Source organism: Stegostoma tigrinum, chromosome 28 (assembly GCF_030684315.1).
Source record: "Stegostoma tigrinum isolate sSteTig4 chromosome 28, sSteTig4.hap1, whole genome shotgun sequence".
NCBI lineage: Eukaryota > Metazoa > Chordata > Chondrichthyes > Orectolobiformes > Stegostomatidae > Stegostoma > Stegostoma tigrinum.
This window is the reverse complement of record NC_081381.1, coordinates 42,767,802-42,794,065: the sequence shown is the minus strand read 5'-3', so window position 1 is coordinate 42,794,065 and position 26,264 is coordinate 42,767,802. Positions and strand designations below refer to the sequence as shown.

Here is a 26,264-nt window from a genome sequence, read left to right as displayed (position 1 = left end):
CACTGTGGTTTCTTCCCACAGTCCAAAGATGTGCTGGTTAAGTGCATTGGCCAGGCTAAATTGCCTGTTATGTTTAGAGGTGTGCAAGTTAGATGGATTAGCCGTTGGAAATGCAGGGCTAAGGGGCTAAGGTAGGGGGATGGGGAGTGTGGATTTGGGTGTGGTTTTCTTCGGAAGGTTGTTGCAGATTTGATGGGCTGAACAGCCTTTATCTGCATTGTGAGGATTCTATGATATGAATTGAACTTGGCAAAAAAATGTCAGGAATTCTTCATTCCACTGTAAACTTAAAATAAAATTTATAAACTTAAAGTTATAATGCTCCAGTAAATCTCAAATGCTGCCAAGCAACTTTGCATATTGTGGACATGAATGTTTAAAATATGGACTCTCATTCATTCTTTCAGGCTTAATTGTAGGATCACCAGCAAATGAAACCTTTATATGCAGATTCATATAGGATTACAGAAGTTATGTTTAATTTGCTCCTGGAAAAATGGAGTTCACCCACATCCCCACATCCAGACTCCCTTCCCTTTTTGCTGGCTCCCTTGCCATGAGCACTTGTTCAACAGTCAGTTGAAAGGGACACTTGCTGTCCATGCCTCAGGCATATCTTTGGGACCCAGATTAGATTTCTTTGCCTTTTGGTGCACAAGATTTGTCTTCATGGTTCTGTATGTGCTGTAATTTGAAGCACTGCCACTTGTACTGACTGCATGTGTTTAAACTCGCTCACGATTGGAGTAGTGATGTTCCATGGTTTGTCTGATTAGATATTTCAGCCAACCTGTGAAAAGTTTAGAAAAATGCATGTGGGAAAGAGTTGGAGTGAGAAATTGACCTGCTTGGCACCTGATTTTGGGTGTTGTGAGTGTCGCTGTGTTCCAATGTGTAATCCATGGTGTGTGTGCAGAGTGAGGTGAATTTTGGCAAATATCACATTGCTGATGGCTGCAGGTGGAAGCATGCAGATACAGCTAATTATAATGTAATGTTAATTTGGTTCTAATGGTAACAAAATCATAAATTGCTGGAAAAACTCAGCAGGCCAGGCAGCATCTGTGACCCTGCTGCAGAACCTTCTGCTCTCTGTCCCTATAATGGTGACAACTATCTTTTCCATAGGAGTTAGGACATGTCAGCTAACCTATTCTACTTTGGTTAGCTCCTCTGGTTGTGCACTACCTTGACCTGCAAGAGAGAAAGTGCTGCTTGTAATTGTAGTGCAAAGCGTTTGGTTGATGTAATTGTTATGATGGAATTGGGGGCAAGCTGAGAGATGTGAGGTGAGATTGTCAGCTGTGGTAATTGGGTGAGATGGACTTAAGCATATGAGTGAGAGATATGAATCCTGGTTGAACGAGCCTGTTAGGAGCAAGTGGAGCACGTTGGTGGAATATGACATGTGGAGATGCATTCATTGACACTGACTGCTTGAGTGTGGCCATTGAAACTCTATATCGCATTATTTAGAACCTCCAGGCTATACTCCAGACATTGACCCCCACCCCCTCCCCGGCAACAATCTGTCCTTTGGCCTTGTGGTCTATAAGATGTTTCTTCTCCTTTCCACTTTCTCCACCAAAGCTTCCAGCGTTGAGTCATTTTTCACAATTTCCCAGGACAGCTTCATTTCCTGCATCTACTTGAGTCACCATCCGCTCCTCCTTTAAGATGTGCAGGCTGGTTTTAAGCAATAGCTTAATTTGGGGCTAGAAGGTTAGGAATTGGAAACTTGATAGCGTATGTAGAACAATGAGTAGCATTGTGCCCCTTGTCTTAGTATTGTCAATTAAAAGAAACAACTTTCCTTTACTCTTGAATAAGAATTAAAGCATCGAGTTCAAATTTATAAGGTAAACATTTCAGGCTGAAGATTTTTAGAAATTCTGTAAGGCAAAATGTGTTTATAATAATGGTCTGAGGTGTTTCGCAAACCATTGCTGGTTTTTGACACTTGCCTAGAGAGCCAAGTATACAGTAAGTTTGTAATGTTTCTCGAGTGAAAGTAGCACAGATGGAAATATTGAATTGCAGTATTTGTGCTGTGAAATTTTCTGTTAATTTTCAGAACTGTCGTTGTGGATTGGAAAGATTCATGCAGTGCTATTTTCTACCTGCAGATGGTGGCAGAGCATTTTATATGATATTTTATGACCCGTTCACTTACACTGCCTGGTATCAGTCATTTTTCTCAGTATGTGGTGATGTTTGGAAAAGGAAAGTTTGTAATGTTAATACAGAAGCCAAAGTAATAGTACAATAACAATGCCCTTGTGATTTGACACATGGCACACAAATATTTTTATTCTTTTCATGGGATGAGGTGTCACTGTCAAGGCAAATGCCTAATTGCCTTTGAACGGGGTGGCTTGTTTGGCCCTTTCAGGGGGCAGTTCAGAGCCAACTGCGTTTCTGGGTAGGATTGGATTTTTACAACAGCCAATGAAAGTTTCGTTGTCTCCTTTTACTTCCATATTTACTTATTAAATTTGGTTACTAGCTGTGGTGGCATTTGAATGTGTCCCTGAAGCTCAGACCTCTGTTATTACTGCAGTGATGTTACTGCTGCACCATCGTTAGAAATAGGCTGGAGTTTCTGGATTCCTCTGCGTTTAGCATTTCCACTGTATGCTGTAATATCTTGGTGATGTTGAGAAAGTAACCTCCACAAAATCTTAGTTGCTACCATTTACATGTGAAAAATCATATGTGAATTTTGAATTATTACTGCTTATGAACCAGGCAACATTTTTTATTTAACAAAATACTGTTGAATTTCAATATTGCGTTTTCCATGGTGATATGCTTCATTACTGGTAGCCTAATTGGTTGGGAAAATTTTCAAAACTGACAATAGGTAATTAAAATAACTAAAAAGGGAGAAGGATGTAGACTTGATTGCCGAGCTGATGTGTTTGGTTGCAATGTTTCATCACCCTGCTAGGTAACATCATTTAGTGTGCCTCCAGTGAAGTGTTGGTCTTCTGTCCCACTTGTTATTTATATGCCTCAGTTTGCGGGGGTGGTTGGCATTACTTCTGGTTCTGTTTTTCAGTGGTTTGTATATTGTGTCTAGTTCAATCTGTTTGTTGATGGAGTTCCAGTTGGAATGCTAGGAATTACCTGGCATGTCTCTGTTTGGATTTTATGCTATTATGGATATTTTGCCCCAGTCAAATTCATGTCCTTCCAATATGTGTGTATTGAGACCAGTGAGAATTGTTGATGGCTAGTTGGTGTTCATGTATCTTATTGTGAATAATAGGCTAGATAAAAGGTATTTGGCGATGTTGTCAGTTTGGATTTCCAAAAGACGTTCGATCTGGTGCCCCAAAATGGTTACCACCCAAGATCTCATAATGTTGAGGGTGATTATATTCACATGGATAGAGGATTGGCAAGCTAACAGGAAACAGCCAAAATGAAAAAGTGTGGTACTGGATGTACACAGCAGGCCAAGCAGCATCTTTGGAACACAAAAGCTGATATTTCGGGCCTAGACCATTTGGCCCAAAACGTCAGCTTTTGTGGTCCTAAGATGCTGCTTGGCCTGCTGTGTACAACCAGCTCCACACTTTGTTATCTCAGATTCTCCAGCATCTGCAGTTCCCATTATCACAGAGCCAGGATAAAGGGGTCATTTTCAGGTTCTCAAACTTCCAGTCTGGAGTGCTGCAATGAACAGTGCTAGGCCTGAAGTAGACATGACGTATGCTACTGACTTGGATGAAGGGGGAGACAATATGTGACAAACAGCCAGAAACCAAGTGATGAGGAGTAAGAGGTTCCAATAAACAATTGCTAGCCTCAGTAACCATACAACATATGAATTAGGCATGAATAGGCCATTTAGCCACTGAAACCTGCTCTTCCATTTAATATTTGAGTGGACAAAAAAAACTTAGCTGATGGACTACAATGTGGGAAGATGTGAGGTTGTCCACTTTGGCTGGGAGAATACAAAAGCAAAGTTTTATCAAAGTGGATGGAGATTATAGAGTGTTGGTGTACAGGGGGATCTGAGTGTCCATGTACATGAATCACAACATCAGAATACAGACATGACAAGGGTTGTTGGTCTTAAATATTGGGATGGGATGGCATGCAGAGGCAGGATAGTCTTGCTACACCTGTACAGAGCATTGGTGAGACTGCATGTAAATCCTGTGCAGTTTTAGTCTCCTTACTTAAGGAGGAATATAGTTGAATTGAACCATTCAGCAATGGTTCATTGGACTGATTTCTGTGAATGGATTTTCTCATAAAGAACTATTGAGCTGATTAGACTTTTGCTCATCGAAGTTTAAAAGGATGAGAGGTGATTTTATTGAAATATGTAATTCTGAGCAGGCTTGACATGCTGAATGCTGGGAGAATGTTACTTCTTGTCATGCAATCCAGATCCAGGGGGACACAGTTTAAAACTGAGTCTTCCGTCTAAGTTGGAGAGGAGAGGAATTTCTTTTACTCGGCATTGTATTTAGGCATCTACAGAGTAGACATGATGTGGTGATACTGATGTTGGTTTTGGGTGGACAAAGTCAGAAGTCACATGTTATCAGGTCTTAGTCCAACAGGTTTATTTAAAATCACAAGCTTTTGGAGTGTTGCTCCTTCATCCTTTTGTCACACTTGACCTGACGTCTTGGATCACAGTGCGTATCCAAGCGGTTCTTTTCAGATTTGGAACATAGAACATAGAACTATACAGCGCAGAACAGGCCCTTTGGCCCTCGCTGTTGCGCCAACTTGTGAGCTAATCTAAGCCCATCCCCCTACACTATCCCATCATCATCCAGGTCAGTTGACCATTTAGGTCAATATAATTTGGAGAAGGGTCAACAACAGCACTTTGCTTAAATATGAATGTTTATTAAGTAATAATAAACAATTATAGTGGTAATAATAAACGATTAATAAATGGAAGAGGAAAGAGAAAAGAGAAAGAAGAAGTCTCATGCCCTTCTAGAAAAAACAACAAGTCTCATGCCCTCCTGCCTATTGGGGGGCCTGCGAGCGATGGCTGGTCTGGAGGCTTCAGTTCGCTCCAGACTCCGTTCGTGATTCTGAGCTAAGGCAAAGTCCAGTGACTTGAAACGAAGCTCTGTCTCTCTTATACACTTGATAAGAAGGAATAGATGATAGGGTGACCTTTTCCTGCACTGGAAGCCGGGAGTACTCCCAGTATGTTGACCAAAGGAGATCAGGCTCCCTCTGATGGGCAATGGATGTTTACAAATATACTTATTTCTGATGCACAAGTTGGGACTTTTAAAATGTAATCTTCTGACAAGCCTGGAGTTAGTATTGAAATGGATTAACGTAAATCAGCAGTGCAGCCAAGAGAGGGAGTGCTGCTTACGACTATCCCCGGAGCACAAAACAGTCACCATCTGTTCTTTTTCTGTTCCTTGGTTTTGGTATTAGACTATTCTGTAGATTTCCAACTCATCCCGTACACCAAGCACTTTGTAAAGTTCCCCCTTTTCAGCCATGGGACTAACTTGTAGCCACCTTAGCAAGAAGGTTTCAAATAAGTTGTTCTTTTTAAAGCTAATGACAGCCAAGACAAATGCAGCATGAACCTGGATTGTGGTGATCTAATGGCTTCATTTCTGGCACAGAAATCTGACTGGTGTTTAATTTGCAATTTGTTTCAACCAAGTGAAGCAGGGGAATTAGTTCCCTTCTTCATAACCCCTTTATCAGTTGGTTGCAACAAATATTTTTATTTCCTTTTTAGCACATTACACGCTAATTAAAAATATTGCCAACTAGATAACAATGAAGGGGCCAGTTTCAAAGTGTTCTTGAATGAAAGAAAGAGGAATTTTATTACCTGCTAACCCTAGAAAATATAATGAAAGATGACATAAAATCTAACACATAGGTAATATATTTTTTAAAAAAGGAGAGACAGCCTGCTACACACTGGAAAAATAAAGTTTTTTTTAAAGCCCTTACAGTCCTAAAAGTGTGCACCTTTTTAACCTGACATCACATGTTTAATGGATAACTTGTAGCTCAGCAGTATTGGAAACTCTAGACAGCTTTGAGCTCTCAGTGAATCATTATCTTCTCAGCATGCATTTTCATTGGTGTTAGCTTCCAAAATGTTGTTGAAGAGGAATTAGTACCAGAGGGAATGGCAGAACCTTCCAGATTCTGCTGCTCTGAGTCCATCGTTCCTTCTCTCTGCTCTGCTGCCTACTAAAGCAGTGACTAAAATACAGTTGATTTTGTATATTCCCACGTTTGGTTTCATTGTCCAGGCTGATGCAAGCCTTTCATCCCCCAACATGTGAAATTATCATACATGTGTGAATTAAAGTAGGAGATGTAAATTTATTGAAGCTAACACACTTGACTCATTTCAGTGTCTTTAGATAAAATTGTATTGCCATTACAGAATGTTTAACAAATTCCACATGGGACTCCTGAATGTGCCCAATCCTTGGTGACTACAGCAGCTACTTTAGCTGAATATTTGCCCTTTTTAAAAACTGACTTTTACCCATTAACGGTCTGCAGAGTACTAATCTGATGATGGAAGTTGAAATTTGATAGTCCATTTTTTACTACTTTTGTAACAAATTCCCAGGTTCAGATTTGGATTGAATGGTCAGAGTTTGCAGCTTTCGTGCTTTCCAATCAGCAAGGCCACAGCATAGCCAGTGTGGTGTGGTTTCCCCTGGTATACTGTGGTTTTATCCACTGTTTATAATTAAAGCACAACAGAATAATAGAAGAACTAAAAATAACTTGGTAACCATGTGTACATATCAACGCTCTGGTGCAGTGGTTAAAGTGATGCCCTTCAACTGCTCCTTCAAATACAATGTTATTAGAATCAAATGGATGCTATGCACACCCATAATACTCCATCAGAACTATTGATGATTTTAGTGAACTTGCAAGTAAGTTGAGTGAAAACTTCAGGAATTTTATCAAGCCAGAGGGACAGCTGTCAAATGGCCCAAGGTGCTCTCTCATCTATGAAGGTGGTTATTGATCACAAGTAGCACGGGAAAACATTAAAATACTTGTCTTAAATGTGCAGAAATTTTATGAACCAAATTTAAGCATCAATGTCATTGGGTGCTGACATTTAAGAGTAGTGTTTAAATAAATGTGCCAATCTGAAATCTGCATTATCTTGAATTTGTCAAAACTTGGCAGATTTAGGTCCCAATAATAAGCCAATTATTGTTTCTCTTTATCTGTCACTGCAGTTAAACTGGCCACTTCGAGTTGTGCAAGATTTGACGATTTGTTTCCTGCTTGTTGGATAGATTTTTATTTTCTCCCCTTTCCTTGGTTTCCCCCAGCTCTATGTGAAGAAATGTAACAAAAGGCAATGTCAGTCTGTTGATGCAGAAATTTAATTAGGTTATTTAATTGCTACATGAGTGAAATGATACTGGAACATTAGTTCAATGAATTTGCAGCGTGTTTAACAAACAAGGCAAGTGAAACTAATTGTTGATAAACAGGTTTATTCTCATATAGAGATAGTAGAAACTACAGATGCTGGGGAATTTGAGATAACGAGGTGTAGAGCTGGATGAACACAGCAGGCCAGGCAGCATCGTAGGAGCAGGAAAGCTGAGGTTTCGGGCCTAGACCCTTCTTCTGAAGGGTTTTCTGAAAAAGTGTGTAGGCCTGAAATGTAAGCTTTTCCCCTCCTATGATGCTGCTTGGCCTGCTGTGTTCATCCAGCTCTACACCTCGTTATTTCTTTATTCTCATATAATTTGAATTGACAGTCACTCCCGTCCTTTATGGGTCTTGTGGTGCAGTGCTAGCGACCCTATCTCTCATCAGCAGGCCTTGGTTCATGCCCCACCTGCCCCAGAGTTGTGTCATAACACATTTGACCAGTTGGGCGAAGAAAATCTTTTTTTTTGAAGTAATTATCTCTTGAAACTGAAGTTAATATCGCTCTAGTTTTCATCTGATTGATAATCAAATTTACTGAAATTCATTGCAGTTCTCCCCGAGACTGTGATAAGACTTTGCTACATTCCTCAGTTACATTTGTTCACGCAGATCATTTATTAGGTTTGATAATTTTAAAATAACTTTGATGTATGTGGATTGAGTAACAAATTGGAATGTTTTAGAAAATAACTTTTTCACAGGCTGTAATAGAAATGAACCTTGTGGAGTTGGGAGAATGGGGATCATTGCTGTGCCACAAGAATTTGTGCTTGGCCATTTTATTTCTCCTGATGCACTGATTGTCCAGTGATATTCTTCCTAATTTATGCAACGAAGATTGACCTGCTTAAATGTGGAACTGGCTTTTGAGCATTATTTCTACTTTTGTGTCATATTTTGATATCAATTTTAATCTGCTGAGTTGGGAATTAACTTCTTTAAAATTCTTGGGTTATATGCATCACTTGGATTGTGCCATCTTTAAATGTCATTGAACCAAGCAACTTGGTGGGCTATTCAGAGCCAGGTAAGAATCAACCACATTGCTGTTGGTCTGGAGTCAGATATGTACCTGACTGGTCATGACCTGCAGGTGAATTTTTTTTAAGGAAAAATCTGATAGTATGGTAATATTACTAGACTGATAGAATTATGGAGGTGTGCAGCATAGAATGGGGAGACAATGGCCTAGTGGTATTATTGCTGGACTGTTAATCTAGAGACCGAGACAATGTTCTGGGGACCTGGGTTTGAATCCCGCCATGGCAGATGGTGCTATTTGAATTTTAAAAATATTTAGAAGTAAGAGTGTAATGATGACCATGAATCAATTGCCGAATGTCAGGTAAAGCCTGTCTGGTTCACTAACGTCCTTTAGGGAAGGAAACTGCCATCTTTACCTGGTCTGGCCTACATGTGACTCCAGACCCACAACAATGTGGTTGACTCTTAACTACCCTCATGCAATTATGAATGGGCAATAAATGCTGGCCTAGTCTGTGACACCCTCATCCCCAGAATGAAATGAAGGAAACAGACGCTTGGTCTAATTTGTCCATGCTGACCAGATATCCGAAACTGATCTCGTCCCATTTGTCAGCATATCCCTCTGTAGCCTTCCTATTCATTTACCCATCCAGATGCCTTTTAAATGTTGTAATTGTACCCACCTTCACCATTTTCTCTTACAGCTCATTCCAAACACGCACCATTCTCTGTATGAAAAAGGTGCCCCTCAGATCCTTTTTAAATCTTTCCCTTCTCACCTTAAACCTAGGCCTTTAGTTTTGGACTCCCCTACTTTGGGGAAAAGTCTTTGATTATTTACCCTAGCCATGTCCCTCATGATTTTATAAACCTCTATAAGATAACCCCTCAGCCTCTGATGCTCCAGGGAAAATAACCCCAACATAATCAGCCTTTCCCTATAGCTCAAACCCTCCAATCCCGGAAATATCCCTATAAACCTTTTCTTAACCCTGTCAAGTTTAACAGCATCTTTCCTATAGCAGGGAGCAGAAATAAATGTAGTATTCCAAAAGTGGCCTCACCAATGTCCTGTACAACAATTGCGAATAACCTAGAAGGCTAGTTTGAAGCTCTACGGGCATGGGTTCAAATCCCGCAAGAGCAACAAGTGGAATTTAAATTAATTTAATTAATTTGGAAAATAAAACCCAGCCTTGACATGGTTACCATAACGAACTTTCATTGATTGTTGTAAGAACTCACCTGGCTCATTGACATCCTGTAGGAAACATAATCTGCTGCCCTTAAGTGGTCTGGCCAACACATGACTTCAGATCCAAAGTAATGTGGTTGACTCTGAGCTGCCCTTTGAAATGTCTGAGCAACCCTTTTAGTTCAAGAACATTTAGGGATGGGTGACAAATGCTGGCCTTGCCAGTGATGGCCCACATTGCATGAAATAATGAAGAAAGAGAAATAATGGAAATTTTTTTTTCAAAGGATGTTAGTGGACTGTATTTGCATCAGTTACTCGGGCTAGCATTTTTCATTCCAGTTTATAAAAGAGAAACTGACTGAATTTACTATCCTTAGCAGCTGAGACTGAGATAGACAGATTAATAATCAGCAAAGAAATCTAAAGTTATCGGAAAAGGGCAGGAAAGTGGAGTTGAAGATGATCAGATCATCTGTGATCTTATTTAATGAAAAACAGATTCAGTGGGCTGAATGGTCTACTCCTATTTCTACATCCTCTGTGATGGGATTGGAACTCGCATCTCCAGATCACTGGTTCTGGCCTTTGGATTATCAGTCCAGTGACACATTGCTTTGCTGTCACTGCCTGTCAATAGTAATATGAACTTTTACTGTATTAATACATTCAAGCATAATTATCTTCACCCCTGTTTTCTCCTGCAGAGTTTGTTGGAGGGAGTGGCGAATGTCCAGTGCCAGCTGCGACTTACCCTCTTTGATACCACATATTCCCATTTTTTTGGCAGAACCTGGAAGAGTTCGCCACAGCCCATAATGCACACCCGTGGCCAGCCAACCAAAGTCTTCTTCAATCAGGTAAGAAAGCATTCAGTGATGCCATTCTCTGGGCCTGTATATTTGGTGTTGTGCCTGCTCTGATCAACAGAAAGTAAGTTGATGGTATATTTTCGATCCATTTAAGCTGTCTGGATGCAGGCAAGAAGGGTCATGTATTAGACCATTTCCAGAAATAAATGTTTTTATTTCCAGGTAAGGGTATCAGTTTGAAGAATGGAATTCTCTTCAAGTAATGTGACCCCTCAGATGCAGAATAAAGCTTTTGGGTTGCCAGAACACCTTAATGCAGAATGTCATGTTATGAAGAATGAGATCTAAACGCTATTCTTTAAAAGTACCCATATAATTATATCCTGAATCTTTAAACAAAGGACATTTTGCGAAGGATGGTATTTACAATGGCGAACCTGCACGGAACAGGGCGCTTTGATAGACTCGTCTGAAGAACTTCCAGAGAAAAAATCCAGTTTGAGAGTGGAATATGATGATAATATTTTTGAACTCAATCAGAGGTAACTTGAGACTTGTCTGAGAAACAACTACCCGTTGCTCCATCTCTCTTTGTTTGTAACTCGTCTTAGTAAAGTGTTTGCGTTTATAACCTACCATAAATCACCTTTATCATTTGTGGAGGATTCTTAAGAGGATTTGTTTGAATTGGCTGTACCATTTAGTAGTCAGGGTAAAATTGTACATATGAATGACTTGCAAATTAGATACCAAATGTACAAAGGCAAAGTATTGCTGAAAATTTGCATAAAAGCCAAGTGTTGGAAATACTCAGCAAGTCAGGCAATATTTATTAATAAAGAGAAACAGACATGCTGATTCAAGTTAATAACCTTTTGTCAGAATTTATGAAAGATCATTTTCCTGTTTTTCTCTCCAAGAATGTTGTGTGACTCACTGATACAAAGCATACTTATGATCAGTTATTCAAGCCAGAGTCGTCATCTAGCTCCTGAGCCAAAGCATGGACCTACAGTCGGAGGATAGTGCAGAGCACACTGTAGGCACCCAGATGGCTTGTGCAGTCAAAGAATCACTAACTCAAATATCTTCACAAAAAAATTGACAGACTAATTCACATTTTGCAAGTAGAGAGTTGCTAAGGTTAAGCTATGAAGGGTAAGAATGCCTTGATAATTGCTCCAGGAAAGAAGTCCAAAAAAGCCTGTCCCATATCAGCTGGACAGATACATGCCAGAACTGTCTGTGCATACAGCTTTGTAGGATGTTCAACTCTTTGCTGCAGGAAGGTGATGCACCTCGTCCCAGTGCCATGGTCAGTTACAGCTGATTTAAGAATAACTGTCATACACGCGCGACTTTGCAATCAAATAGTAATCATAATCTAACTTTATTTTACAATAATAGCAAGTATTAATTGCTAAGTTTACCTAGTTGCAAACTTGAGCCTATTTGGAAATTGCATCACTGCTATACTGTGGTAAGAGCAATGACCTGTGCTGGCTTGACCTTGATTGGGTGGACTGTACACAGAAATCATGTTTAATGTTATTTGTAATCTCTCACCAGTGCTCTGTAGTTCAGTACATTTTACCTAGACTTAGGGTAGCAATAAAGCAATGGGTGATAGAATTTTGTTGTTGTCCCATAGCCAACTTTTGAAAGCTAATTGCTGTTGTATTGTCACCCACACTTGTATCCTTCAACATAAGTATCATGAGATCAGAAATGAAAGTTGGATTATCTGTAAAACCTCTCCAAGGGTTTTCCAATTGTTCAGATATGAAAGTAACATAGATTTGAATTGAGCCTAAGAGGTAGGGAAATTTCATGTTGAATTACTTTGCCGATCTTAATTGGGTATCAGAAGAGAAGCTACAAGATTTAAAACCCCTGCCTTAGACTGTCTATACTGAGCTAAATGATGTGTCAGCGTACAGGTGGTTACGTTGTTATATCTGTACCCAAGGTATCCCTGGTTTCCTCTGAAATTTGGACCAAATTCACAATCACAATCCATTGTCTATTGCTACTGTGGTTTAGTTTGCATTGACTACTTGCAATCATTGTGCCAGAGGCTGAGTATAGAAGTAGCATTAGGCACTTGCTTTCAGCCTGGAGTCAATGATGCAAAGAAGATGATGTTTGAAAGCAAACTAAGCAATAGATGAAATCGTGGCAATAGATCAGAGGTTGCATTAAATATGCTGAAAAGGAGAAGACAAGTTATACTGAGAAGGTGTAAACTACAGTGCAATTACATTTGTTCTTGCCTTATGCCTTGTTTGCAGCTCTATTGTGTCTTTGTAGTGTGTTATCGCTAATACCATTACTTTATCTTTCTCCTTTATTCATTTTATATGTTTGTTCATTGTGTCATTGTTGTGCCCTAGCACTGTACCTCATCATTATGCCCACTTTTATCAGGTTTTGTCACCAGAAAATCGGATGGCTAGAATGAAAAGAACCTTTTTTTAACTGCGTGACTGAAGTAATTAAATACTAAAATAATACCTTTCTGGAAGTGGTTAGCAAATTCTGCTACCTTGGGTTGGGATGACAGATCATTTGTCCCATGGTACAGAACTTGATACATGCACAGTATAAACAACTACCACCTATGGTTGATCCATGAAACATGTGTGGAATAACATCAGGCTAACTCTTTGGATCAAGCTGATTGCTTATAATGTCAGGGTACTCACTATCTTCCTGAATGGCTGTGATAGATGACTTGCATCTATCAGGAAAAGAAACTCTGTTATTTCTGTCTTCGCTGGTTGTCTGTATCATGGCAGGGCAAAATCTCAAATGCATGAATGTGACTGTTCTCCATTTGATGCTACTCATCAAACAGAAGTGGTTTCTTGGGCTCAAGCATGTCTACAGGATGGAAGTCAGATGCATACCTGAGGAATTTCAGTATGTTGAGGTAATTGTAGTCAGATGACCAGCTCCGTTGCCTCTTTTATTGTTTTCTTCTGCACAAATATGAAGTCTGCGCATAGCAGTGGCTTCTAAAATTAGAAGTCAGTGCTGGGAATGGTGCGGCTTGCCAATCAGCACTCATAGACCCTCAGAGTGGAAAGGCCATGCAGATCAGAGGTAACATTTGTGACCAAAGATCCAATTGAAGAATGCTCGCAAGCATGACATAAAGGCGCTGAATATCATCTATTGAACTTGATAGTCATTAACTGACATCAGCGGAAAATAGTGACACCTCATGTGGGATGCTGTGCACTGTATACTGTAGTGGCTGCCAACAGATGCCAATGTCAAAAGCAGTATCCCACAATGACATTTAGTAGCTTCATACATCTCAACGAATTGCCTCTTCAGCCATTGCCATCACTTCATGAAGACGTCCCATTTGGAGATGATTTATTTACTGCGAGTTCATCATCCTTAGTAGGTGAAAGGATGACAGAATGGAAACAGAGAAATTCATACTCGTGAGTGTCCAGTTGTGTAGGTTCTCTCAAAATGTCATTCTCACTTGGAGGGAATCTTTTTGATAACTTTATTGAGGTAGATATCTTGTACCTATGTACCTTTTGCTTTTTTTGGAACTTAATTATTTTGAGAGTTAGTCTAAAACTAGGGGTACTGCTTAAAAATAAGGGGTCTCCAGTTTATGACAGTTAAGGCTGAATTTCCTCACTAAGGGTATTTAGTCTTTAGAATATCCTTCCTCAGAGAGCAGTGGAAGCTTGGTCTTTGAATATATTGAAGGCTGAACTAGATTTTTGATTGACTCGGGAGTCAATAACAATGGGGCAGCTGGACAGCACGGTGGCTCCAAGCAATCACTAAGTTATCGGCCTTGGGATTAGTTGACCTTTGGAATTGATTTTAACGCCTGGTGAGTTTTTGATGGGTGGGATGTGATTGAGATAAATACATTTATAGACTTGGATTTCAAGTCTGAGTTTGTTTAAATATTAGGTCTCATCTGCGTGCTCTGAATCAGTGACCATGAAGGGTGTATATTGTTAGCTGTCTGATGGGTAGACGGTGAAAATTCAGACGACGAGTTACTAAGAGTTACTCACAAGAAGATAAGGTATAACTTCCTTTTTTTAGGGTTCCAGTTATTTAGAATTGAAATGTTTCAGCAGCCATCCCAAAGGTTACCTGCAGGCTGAGTGTGATACCAAATCAAAGCCTCCCTGAAGTCAAAGAGATGACTTTATTGAATGACAGCATGTTGTTGAGTGAAAAGATAGTATGGTACGTTTCCTGATTTGTGGAGACATTTGTGATGTGAAGAACCATGTGAGTTGTATCAATGAAAAGAAGTTGAAAAAGCTTTGGATTTTTTTTTCAGTGCGGAGAGCATTGAGGAGGGACCTGACAGAGGTGTAGAAAATTGTGAGGGCCGTGGACAAGGTGGGTAGAAAGTAGCTGTTTCTTTGTGTAGAAGGGTCATTAACAAGGTGCCATAAGTTTACAGTGAAGGGTAGGAGGTTTAGAGGGAATTTAAGAATAACTATTTTCATCTAGTGTATGGTATAGTGGGGGATCTGGAATGTATTGTGTGGAAGGGAAAATTGAAGTGGGAAATCTTACAACCTTTAAAATGTACTTGGATGAGCACTTGAATTGTCAAAACATGCAAAGCTAAGGCCTAATGCAGAAAGGTGGGATAGTGTAGTATATTTTCAGTGGTGCAGACTCATTAAGGCAAAAAGCCTCTCCATAGCGTACGATTCCATGATTCTAAAGTAGGATGTTACAAAGATACTGTGACAGATTAAGTGACTGAGGAAAACTAAAGTAATTAAACTTGAGAAAACTTGTTGTTTTTCACTTTAGGCTCAAGAAAGACAAATCGGAATACTTTCTTGAATTGAAAGCCGTGAAACTGTGGAAGAGCAAAGTGATTTAAATGTCTTGGTGCACAAACCACTAAAAACTAATCCACAGGCACAAACAGTAATCAATAAAGATAATGGAATGTTAGCCTGTATCTCGAGCAGGTTGAAATACAAAGTTGTGTTCACTTGTTCTGATCCCCATCTGCAGAATTACTTTCAGGATGGATATATTACACCTTAGGAATGATCTATTGTCTTGGCCTCAGTACAGTGCAGAATTGCCAAAACAGTATTGGGTTTTAAGAGTTAATTTATTAGTGTGTGTTTCATCAGCTTGCTTGTGTTTCTTTTGAGTTCGAGTCTGGTGGATGATCTAATTGAGGCATTTATAAATGTTTCAAGGATTTGACAGAGTTCAGTAGATGCAGAAAACCTATCTTTGCCTGCAGAGCATGTAACAGGGATGCACAGTATTAAAATTAGAGCCTGGCCTTTTGACAGTTAAATCAGGAATCCTCTTTCATACAAAATGTGGTGGGAACATGAAATTCTGTCCCCAAGATAGCAGCAGATGCTTGGTCAATTGAAATTGTTATAACTGGCATTAACAGGTATCAATTGCATGTATGTACGATTTGGAGATATTAGCGTAAAGAGGGGCATTGGTTTTGATCAGCTCTGACCTAATTAAATGACAGCATAGGTTTGAGAGCCTGAATCCTATACTCCTGTTCCAGTAGATCCTATTTTTAGTGACACATGATGGACAAATTTTCAGTACTTCTGCTAAACCTCGATTGTTGTGGACAGGTGCCTGACTTTAGTCTACTTGGCTGTGGCCTTTGTAACGAAACAGCTCGGAAGAAGGTATAATTTTGAATATTGGCCTTTTTTTTTAAAACCATGTTTTAGCTCACAGCAGAACCATTTTAAGAATTCTCATCAGAGTAACCCTGTTCTGGTGATCCAGGTGAAATGTTAAGCAATTTGCTTTTGGAAATTCAACATGAATAATCAATGTGTACTGTGTGTGTTGTCCCACTTTTGTTTTCTTGTGAAAGATATCCTTCACTGAAATATTTTGCAGAATCTTCACTCTGTAGCTTATTTAAAGGTGACACTGTATTGAACAAATAGGCCTGAACTTTACATTGCGAATAATGGTGACATTCACAGTGCTCGCAGTTCTTACGACTTGGAATTGAATTGGACAGCAACTCATGGCACATGAGATGTACATTTAAGTGTAAAAATTCAGCAGTTGCAAGTTAACCTGCAGTGCCGTAAGCTTGACTGCAGTGGTACCGTGCCAATAGAATCAACATTAAATTCAGTGTAAGATTGTGAAGTTCTGATACATAGTGACTGGCTACTAACTACTGGCTACCCACAAAGCATGCCAGAAAAGGTTAAAACTGGTGTATTCAGATAATAGTAATTTCTTAGTGGCATGTTCATTTGCAATGACTGCCAAACAATCTCTCTGGTTGCAAATATTCAATTTTATTAGTGTTGAATTTCATTTTTCCTATTTCTGAATTTGACCCGGAGATGTAATAAGTTCTCTTCAACTTTTAAGCCATCTGTCTCTCTAAATTCTATTTCTGTCCAATCTTTATTTTGCTGTCTACATGATTTGAATCTAATTGCTATTTCCTGCTCAGATTGCTCGTGTCTCCGTGAGAATTCTTCAATCTGATTTGGTTGAAGAGACATGGTGTTACTGCCATGTCGAATCAGACATCCGATGATGATGTTTGTCTGTATTCAGCAGCTCATGAAATCTTCGTGGGCAGTTGTTAACTTCACAAATAGCAAATTTTATTCTTTTGGCACTAACTGTAAAATGTGGACCACAGACTGGAATGCCTGTTGTGTATGAATTGTCATAGGCAATGGTTTGGATGGCACAGTGGCTCAGTAGCTGGTACTGTTGCCTCAGTGCTGGGGACCCGCATTTGATTCCACCCTCAGGTGACTGTCTGTGTGGAGTTTGCACATCGTCCCTGTGACTGCATGGGCTTCTGCCTGGTGCTCTGGTTTCCTCCCGGAGTCCAAAAATATGGAGATTATGTAGATTGACCATGCTAAATTGCTCAGTGCCCAGGGATGTAGAGGCCAGGTGGATTAACCATGGGAAATGAGTTTGTGGAGATGAGGTGGCTCTGGGTGTGATGCTCTTTGGAGGGTTGGTGCAGACTTCATGGGCCAAATGGCCTCTTTCTGCACTGTAGGGATTCTGTGATGCCAGGATTTTTAAATAAGCAATTCATTGGACATATCCATCAAGAAAGAGTCTACTATTCAGTTAATATTTTCAGCAATATAAATTAGTACAGCTTATGCTCAGCAGTCATAACTGAACCCAATTTTATGCTGCTGATGCTGTGAATGCGAGGCATATTCAAACTACTAATAACGTTGGCAAATTGATGTATTATTTCTACAGACTGCTTGACATCTGTAATTCTGAACTTTAATATTCTACAAGGGCAGTTCTATATTTTCCAGTTTTCAGAGAGCGGTACTTGATATATAACTCATGACCTCCAAGCAATATATGAGGAGATTTTATTGAGTGAGAATTCAGCTGGAGCTCATCTCTTTTTCTTACATCTGTTGACTGAATTCCTGACTGTAAAGTAATTGAAGGTCATGTAATTGAAGGTGCGGCAGATATTCGAGATACGAACAATGGCAATGAAAATGAACTAAAAGATGGAAGCTAGACCCGGGCATTTGCTTTTTGAGTTACTATGTTATGCAGTGGAACTCAACACACCTACAGACACCAATTCTTATTAATTAGTCTAAAAGATGGAGGCTGGCTCTCGTGGGTACAATGCCTTTATTCATTATGAAATCCCTACAGTGTGGAAACAGGCCATTGAACCCAATAATACTGCCCTGCTGAAGAGCATCCCACCTACCCCTGCATTTCCCCATGTCTAACCCAAACATTCCTGGACACAAGGGGGAAATTTATCATGGCCAGTCCACCTATGCTGCACATCTTTGGATTGTGGATGAAACGGGAGGAAACCCATGCAGACACCGTGAGAATGCGCAAACTCCACACAGACAGTCGCCGAGGATGGAATTGAACCTGGGTCTCTGGTGCTGTGAGGCAGCAGTGCAAATCACTGAGCCACCATGCTGCCCCAAAATTATTGACATTAGCTTATCTCATTGGAGGTAAATGTGCCTGTTTTCCCGGTGACTTTATTTTTCAAAATTGATCTTTCCCTTATAACGTAACATACCACTTGTGATGGGATGAAGAAACTTTTTGCTGGCAACACAGTCTTGTCATGTAAGTGGGATCAGAGATAATGGGAACTGCAGATGCTGGAGATTCCAAGATAATAAAATGTGAGGCTGGGTGAACACAGCAGGCCAAGCAGCATCCCAGTATGCTGCTTGGCCTGCTGTGTTCATCCAGCCTCACATTTTATTATCTTGTCATGTAAGTGTTCTGATAAAATGTGTTGAAATTTTGATGACTTTCTGTAGAGGGCAGTGTTGCACCAGTGAAGAGAAATGCCTGTTCATGGTTGTAAGTTTTGTGTTACTTTGATCCTTGGTGATTGGGTGAGCAGATAACTTATTTCTTTGTCATTCTTGCTTCACACTGTAGCTGTTTTCTGGCGATGCCACAACAGGTCTTCTGTAGGCTCTTGAGATACATATATCACTTTATTAAGGGCCTTTTTCGCTCATCCTAATCTGACTGACTGGCACCTAAACACACACAAATCAAGACTCTTTTCAGAGGGGGTGCCAAACATTCCTGGACACAAGGGGGCAATTTATCATGGCCAGTCCACCTACGCTGCACATCTTTGGATTGTGGATGAAACGGGAGGAAACCCATGCAGACACAAGGAGAATGTGCAAACTCCACCCCCTTGACCTGTCCGTCCTCCCCGGACTGATCTATCCCCTCCCTACCTCCCCACCCATACTCTCCTCTCCACCTATCTCCTCCCCTATTCATCTTCAGTCTGCCTCCCCCTCTCTCCCTATTTATTTCAGAATCCTCTCCCCATTCCCCTTTTCTGATGAAGGGTCTAGGCCCGAAACGTCACCTTTTATGCTCCTAAGATGCTTCATGGCCTGCTGTGTTCATCCAGCCCCACACTTTGTTATCTCGCATTTTATGATGTTTTGTGTTGTCTTGTAGCAGCAGGACGTGTTAGATATCTAAGTGATGTGAAGTGTTCATGATTAGAGGGCATATAACAGAATACTTTCCAAAATCCAGGATGAAAAATGATTAGAAATACTGAGCTTTACTTAATCTTTGCAGGCTTACGCAAGGTGCATTTAAAAATAGATCATCCTTAAAAACACTTTCTGACCTCTCAGCATTGCTCAACAATTTTGTTTTTGGTGAATTAAAAATAGATGAATAATATGCCAAGAAAGAGCATCCAACATTTTGCATTATTAATTACTTAACTTTATTTTAGTGCCATTTTGTAATTTGATAAACTTGAAGTTAATTTGATTACTTCAATTTTTGGTGCATCTACCACTGTAAGTTTCTGTCTGCATGATGTTTCCTTTCAATGTTTTGGTTATTTCTCACTTTGCTTCGCTGAGTTGTTTTCATCCATTCACATCACTAAGGGGATTTTTGGGCAGCAGAATTTTCTTAGACCTCGACCGCTGACTTTATTAATGACTAGATAGCATGAACCTGCAGAATGAAAGGGCCACAGTGATGTGTTTGAGCATGAATTTAATTAGCTTACACTGCATTATTTGCTGAAGGCAGCCCTGATGTTTCAGGTATACCATTGTGCTACTTGTGTAGGAAACTTCTCCCTCGCTGCAATCTTCTGAAAAAGCCCACAGGGTACTCTGCTTATGTCTTTGTCTCCATTGCATCTATTCAGATGGTGTAACCTTGCGTACCAGTGCTTCTGATATGTTTTCCTGTTTCTTCAAACTGACCATTTCCCCACTGTGATTGACATGGCCCTTGAGTGACTTCATCCTTCAGCCCTCGCAACTTCTCTCAAAACTTCCCTTCCCTCCTTGACCAGTTATAGTATTTGCCTGGTCCCCAAATTCCATCTGATTTTATCCAATATAACATCCTGTCTACTTACTTCCAGCAGGTACCACCACCAAACACACCTTACCCCTTTCCTTTCTTTCTGGTGTTCCTGTGGTATTTCTCTGTCTCTAATATCCTGGTCCGACCCCCAGTTTAACATCCCTCCCCTTCTACAGCACCTTTTCATTGCGAGCACAGAAGATGTGGCCCCAATCCCTTCACCTCCCCTCTCCTTAGAAGTGTCCAAACTCTGCTCCCTGGTGAAGCAGTGATTTACGTGTACAGCTTCCAATTCAGTATATTTTATTTGTGCTCTCAAAATGGTCTGCACTGCAATGGCAAGACCAAATACAGATTGGATGCCTGCTTCTGAACAATTTCTAGCCATCTGCCATTTTAAGTCTCCCTTTTACTGTCTGCCATTGGTCATCTGTACCCTCCCAATGACCCTCATTTGCACTTTTGATTTGGTACTTGACAGCCATCTGGACTCATCCATTAATTCAAAAAAATTAAGACTGCATTTTCTGCTTCCTTGTTGTTTCTTTTTCCAAATTGTGTTTTAAACTTGTTTTTCTGTGGTTTTGTCTCAGATGGCAACTGATCATCATTCTACTATTTTCAAACCCCTCGAGGCACATCTTTTGTTACTTTGCTTGTCCCAATGCGACGACCTTTGGTGTTGCAACACCACCTCTCTTTTTTTGCCTTCCCACCTATTGCAGACCATCCCTTTTGTTCTTTATTTCTTCTTTCACTAGTTTAAAACTGATGCATTTCTAATTGTTTGATGCTCTGATTTTAAAAAAATCGTGGACCTGAAACTTGAACTCAATTTCTCTCTCCACAGATGCTGCCTAATCTTCTGAGTATTTCTAGCAATTTCTGTTTTGTATTCCAGCATCCGCAGCATTCTCTTTTTGTTTTGTTTTCCATTATCAAGATGATCCTTTCTTTTCTCATCTAGCCATTCAACTGATACAGTTATAATATTCAGAATGTTGCATGTTTCAAGTTCTCTCGTTCAGCCAAAGTATGTTTGACATTGTTTTCTTATGGATGACACTTATAAAGTTCACTTATCAGTGATGGATTATTGGAGAAGGTGAATTGGAACAGGAATAGGCCATTCATCCCATCAAGTCTTCTGCTCTATTCGGTGGGATTGTGACTAATCATTGACCTCAGTGCCACTTTCCCTCACGACCCTTCAACTCCTGAATGTCAATAGTCTCCAGAAATTGAACATAACTCTAAAGCTAACCCCATTATAAACTCTGTTCCTACATATACAAGGAGAAAAACATGGGTGCGATGGGCAGAGAGAAAGACTGGAAAGTGCTGGAAAGACTGGAAAAGTAGTTTTTGGTGGTGCCTATTCACAAGGTTTATTGAGATGGTTATTTTGGACATTTGTCAGGACATGCCGCACCTTGATACTCTCGGTGGCTTGCACATAATACGGGGCAGGTGGTTCATACCTTTAAAGTCACTTTCTTGCTGCCCAGGAACCACAGCTCGTAGCAACTGTTGAGGGAAAAATAACCTGGATTTCTTGAGGCTTCATGTGATTTTTTTTACTGAAGTGAAAAGACAATGACCCCTTTTGGAGATCTGATCTCTCAAATGACCAAGCTGTACAGCTATCTGGGAATCAAACATGTAATTGTTGATAGGTAGGAGACCTTTGTCATTGATAAATATTTATGATTCCACAGACGCGTCACCTACTAGTTCTCAACCAAGTTTACACTTTTACACATAGCTCTGCCTCCAATTTATCTGTAACCAGATTTCCATGACTGCTTGAACAATTACCTGTGTAAGCAGCACTTACCATAAGTGTCAGGTTACTTGTTTTTAAAAAATATGACTACCTTACTTGGGTATTAAGCCAGTGCTTTTCCCACTTCAGTACATAGTCGAAAATGAAGAAAAATAAAAAGACAGTATTTATATCCCTTATCAAGTGTACTATTCCAAGTCAGTTCCTCTCTTACTATCCTTGGTTATTCAGCTGTCAAGCTAAAAAATAGATTTTGAATAAAATGGGTAAATATGGATGCAGGGTTCAGAAACATGTTTCGGCTAAGGTGCAACAAAGCACCTGGCAACAGCGAACCAAAAAAATTGTAAGAACTGCCAATGCTGGAAATCAGAAACAAAAACAGAAATTGTTGGTGATACTCTGAGGTTTTTTTTGTGCTCCTGAGATGCTGCTTGACCTGCTGTGTTCATCCAGTTTCACACTTTGTTATATTGTTGGTGATACTCAACAGGTTTGTAAGCATCTGTGGAGAGAAAGCAGAGTGAACGTTCAGATTCCAGTGACTCATCTTTAGTTCTGTTCACAGCTTCCTGTCTTGATCCCATTTGTCAAATACAGGTGTTTATAATGCGATAGACCAGACCAGACCCCCTCAAAATATTTTAAGAAGGTAGCCTAGGCCCTAACTTTTCTTAGTTTAGAGGCCAATGTGAAGTGCTGTGTTCCAGATGCAATGCGACTGGTCAAACTACTCGACATTAAGCAAAACACAATTTATTTAAACACTATAGTGAAAACACAAACAAAAAAAAGTGGAATTTAGAATAACAACTTTATTGCAGAAACTATTACTAATTAACTGTTGGAACAGATGCAATGCGACTGGTCAAACTACTCGACATAGTAACATCCCATTAGTTACTATGTTCAAACAGTTAATTAGTAATAGATTCTCACATGCACTTCTCCAATCCAGTAGGAAAAAGCATTGAGAAAATTCAGAGAGTGTAGCAGCCAAGATGAATTCACTGAAGCTTCCAACTCTCTTGAAACCCCAATAGCTTCTGATGCAACTTAAAAAATAAAACCCAGAAATCCTTAATAACAAGGTGTAGAGCTGGATGAACATAGCAGGCCAAGCAGCATCAGAAGAGCAGGAAGGCTAGATTGTCCAGCATCCTCATTTTCTACTATTCCAGAAGTCCTTATCTGAGAGACCTGGCCACATCCATTCAGGCCTCCCAAGCTGCTGTTTAAGTGGTGTTCAGTAGTTAGCTCTGCATGTCTCAATGAATGTCACTTAAAAGAAGCCATAACAAAATAACTTCTTAAAACCACAGCCTCTTTGCAGCAATGTGACGTTCTTTTTATATATAGTACAAGGCTTGCCATTGTCATGTGTTCTGCCACTTTCACTGAAATTTCAACTTAATCAATGCAATGATCCACGTACAGTTCTTGTATTGGGCAAATTTAATTTTGCCATTAACTACAATTATGCAATTCAAATGGAATATTTTACACAGCGAAGAGAACAGAGCTCGCAACTTGTTTTTATTAAGTAATTTACGGGTAACACAGACTGAATGCATAAAGAACTGATCTGCTTCAAATAGTTTATAAATTTATTCATCTGTCAGCTTTGTATTGCTGCCAGATGCAGATAAACAGGCTGCCTCCCTGGACTTTTGGTACCCTAAATATTCAGGAAATGGAAATGGACTTAACATAGGCACTTTTTTGGAGATGCAACTGATCAATCGATATTTGTGAATTGGTGGGGATGATAGGGTGGGTGACTGGGAGAAGAATACTTTTCAGCTGCTGCATGTTTTTTTTCTGTGTAAGTGCCAATACAACAAGGTCCAGGTCAGTTGTACTGCGATATACTAGTCATTGTGTTTTTGCAAACGTTAATATTTCCACTTGCACTGTCAGCATTGACAAAACTGATTGTGTCATTGTAAAAGGGATGTGATAATATATTTTATAATGACTTAGTAATTGTCAAAACAATATAATATGGCATTAGCTTCTCGATGAGATTAATTATTGTCAATCTGGTTTATTCAGCTCTTTCACACTCTGGTCATAAATTATCATAAGTTTATACTAACAATGCCTTGAAAGAACTTTGTTTTAGGGTCTTTCCTTTTAACATTACCTCTATAAATATGTTAATACAACTTTAAAATTAGAAATAATTGGGTCCTCCTATATCCTGAACGGATCAGGCTATTTGTTGTGTAGGTTGTGGCTCTGGACATTACCAGTTTTCGTTGCAGTACTAAATGTATTGCTGCATAAAACTGTTTCCTCTTGGCAAAATGTTGGAGGACACTCAAAATGCTGCACGTGACCATTTTCTCCAGTGGTTGTGCTTGGTGTCACATGTTGTCAGTTTTCCTCACAAATAGATGGATACTGAGCTGAATGACCAGTGTCGTCTATTTTTGCACCATTTTGTTCATCGTTAAAAAGAAGCAACTTTTCAATACATGCACCATGGAATTAAATTTGATGAATTGCATAACGAGGTACTCACCTTTCAATGTTTACAGGAAGTAAAGTTGATTGAATATCAATGGAAGCTAACATCTCTTGTTAAAAATACCTTAATTTTTCTTTGCATTTATTGAAATCTTTTAAATAATAAATATCATAATTAAAATTATAAAAAAAACCTAGTAACTTATCAAACTCTGCTGTTCAATAAGATTGTTGTTGATCAGATTGTGGCCTTAACTCCACTTTCCTGCCTGGCTGACTATAACCCTCAATCCCTGGTGTATCAAAATTTTGTCTAACTCAGCCTTGAATACATTTCATGACATAGCCTCCTATGCTTCCTGAAAATTCTGCAATTCTGTTCCTGACAGCACCGTGTGCGTCCCTACGTCCAAAGACCAAAGTGATTCAGAGACACTTGGGAATGGACAATAAATCCTGGCCTTGTCAAATATTCTGCATCCCGTTTCTTAAGAAAACTTAATTCCTTAGGTTCTTTGAATACAGAAAGGAAAACCAAGAAAGAAGTTTTACATTCACAGTTACTGTACTTTGCAGTTGAATAAAAGTGTTATAATTGTGCAATTTCAATAAACTGTCACAGCCACTTGTATAAACCAACTATTTAGAAGAAACTTAAACCAGTAACCCTTTCTTTGGTCATAAAGCTCTGCTTTGATAAAAAAGATCATTTATGAAGAGAAGATGGTGTCATGATAATATTGCTTCACTAATAATTCAGAGGTCCAGGTTAATGCTCTGGGGATATGGGTTCAAATCTTATCATGCCAGCTGGAGGAATTTAAATGGAAAGCTACTCGCAATGATAGTCATGAATCTATTATCAATTGTCATACAAGCCCACCTGCTTCACAAGTATCCTTGGGTGAAGGAAATCTACCATCCTCACTTTGTCTAGCTCTACATGTTACTCTATATCCACAATAACAAGATTGACTCTGACTCTGAACTGCCCTTTTCACCCAATTCCTAGGGTAGCCGGGAAGGGGGAACTATTACTGGCCTTGCAATTGATGCTCACATCTCTTAAAAGATTAAAAACAGGTAACATAGCTCTATCAGAAATCCTAGCAAATTTGGGATAGGACATACACCTGGTTGTTTGCTCCCCAAGTCCATCGTTCTGTGGTATGCAGATGTTTTGTTACCATTCTAGGCGTCATCACCAGAGCCATCAACAAACACATTGATTTGGAGCCCATCTATCACCCTCTGAGAAAAAGAACAGGACATGACATCACCAACACAGGAAATGACATCACCAACCCAAGGAAACCTAAACACATAAATAGAAAGCAGAACATAACACCAGCGTTCACCGGAGGCTCACTGATGTTACCTAGAATGGTGATGAAACGTCTGAAAACGACCCGTCTAGCTCAGTGAGCAAATTTACATCCAGAACCTCAACCTGAGCTACAAATCTTCGCAAAACTTGCTAGCACCTATGGGCGCAATATGCTAAAACTGGCCCGAAGATGGGAAACCAACACCATCCGACAGAGTGCCACCCGCAAACAGCTGTACTTCCTGCACGAATGCCTAAGGAAACAGGTACTACCTGAATGTCTTAAATACAAACCTTCCCTTAACACCCCTCTAGCCAAACGTATAGCAGAGCAAAATGGCTGCAGAATGCTTA

General features: G+C 39.7%; 1 protein-coding gene across 1 annotated transcript in view; it reads left to right on the top strand.

The window, feature by feature from the left end:
• nphp4 (nephronophthisis 4) overlaps window positions 1–26,264 on the top strand; it is a 396,691-nt gene that overhangs the window by 41,835 nt on the left and 328,592 nt on the right. The window contains 1 exon segment of the mRNA XM_059655664.1: window positions 10,336–10,488. Coding sequence (XP_059511647.1) covers window positions 10,336–10,488 — 153 coding nt within the window.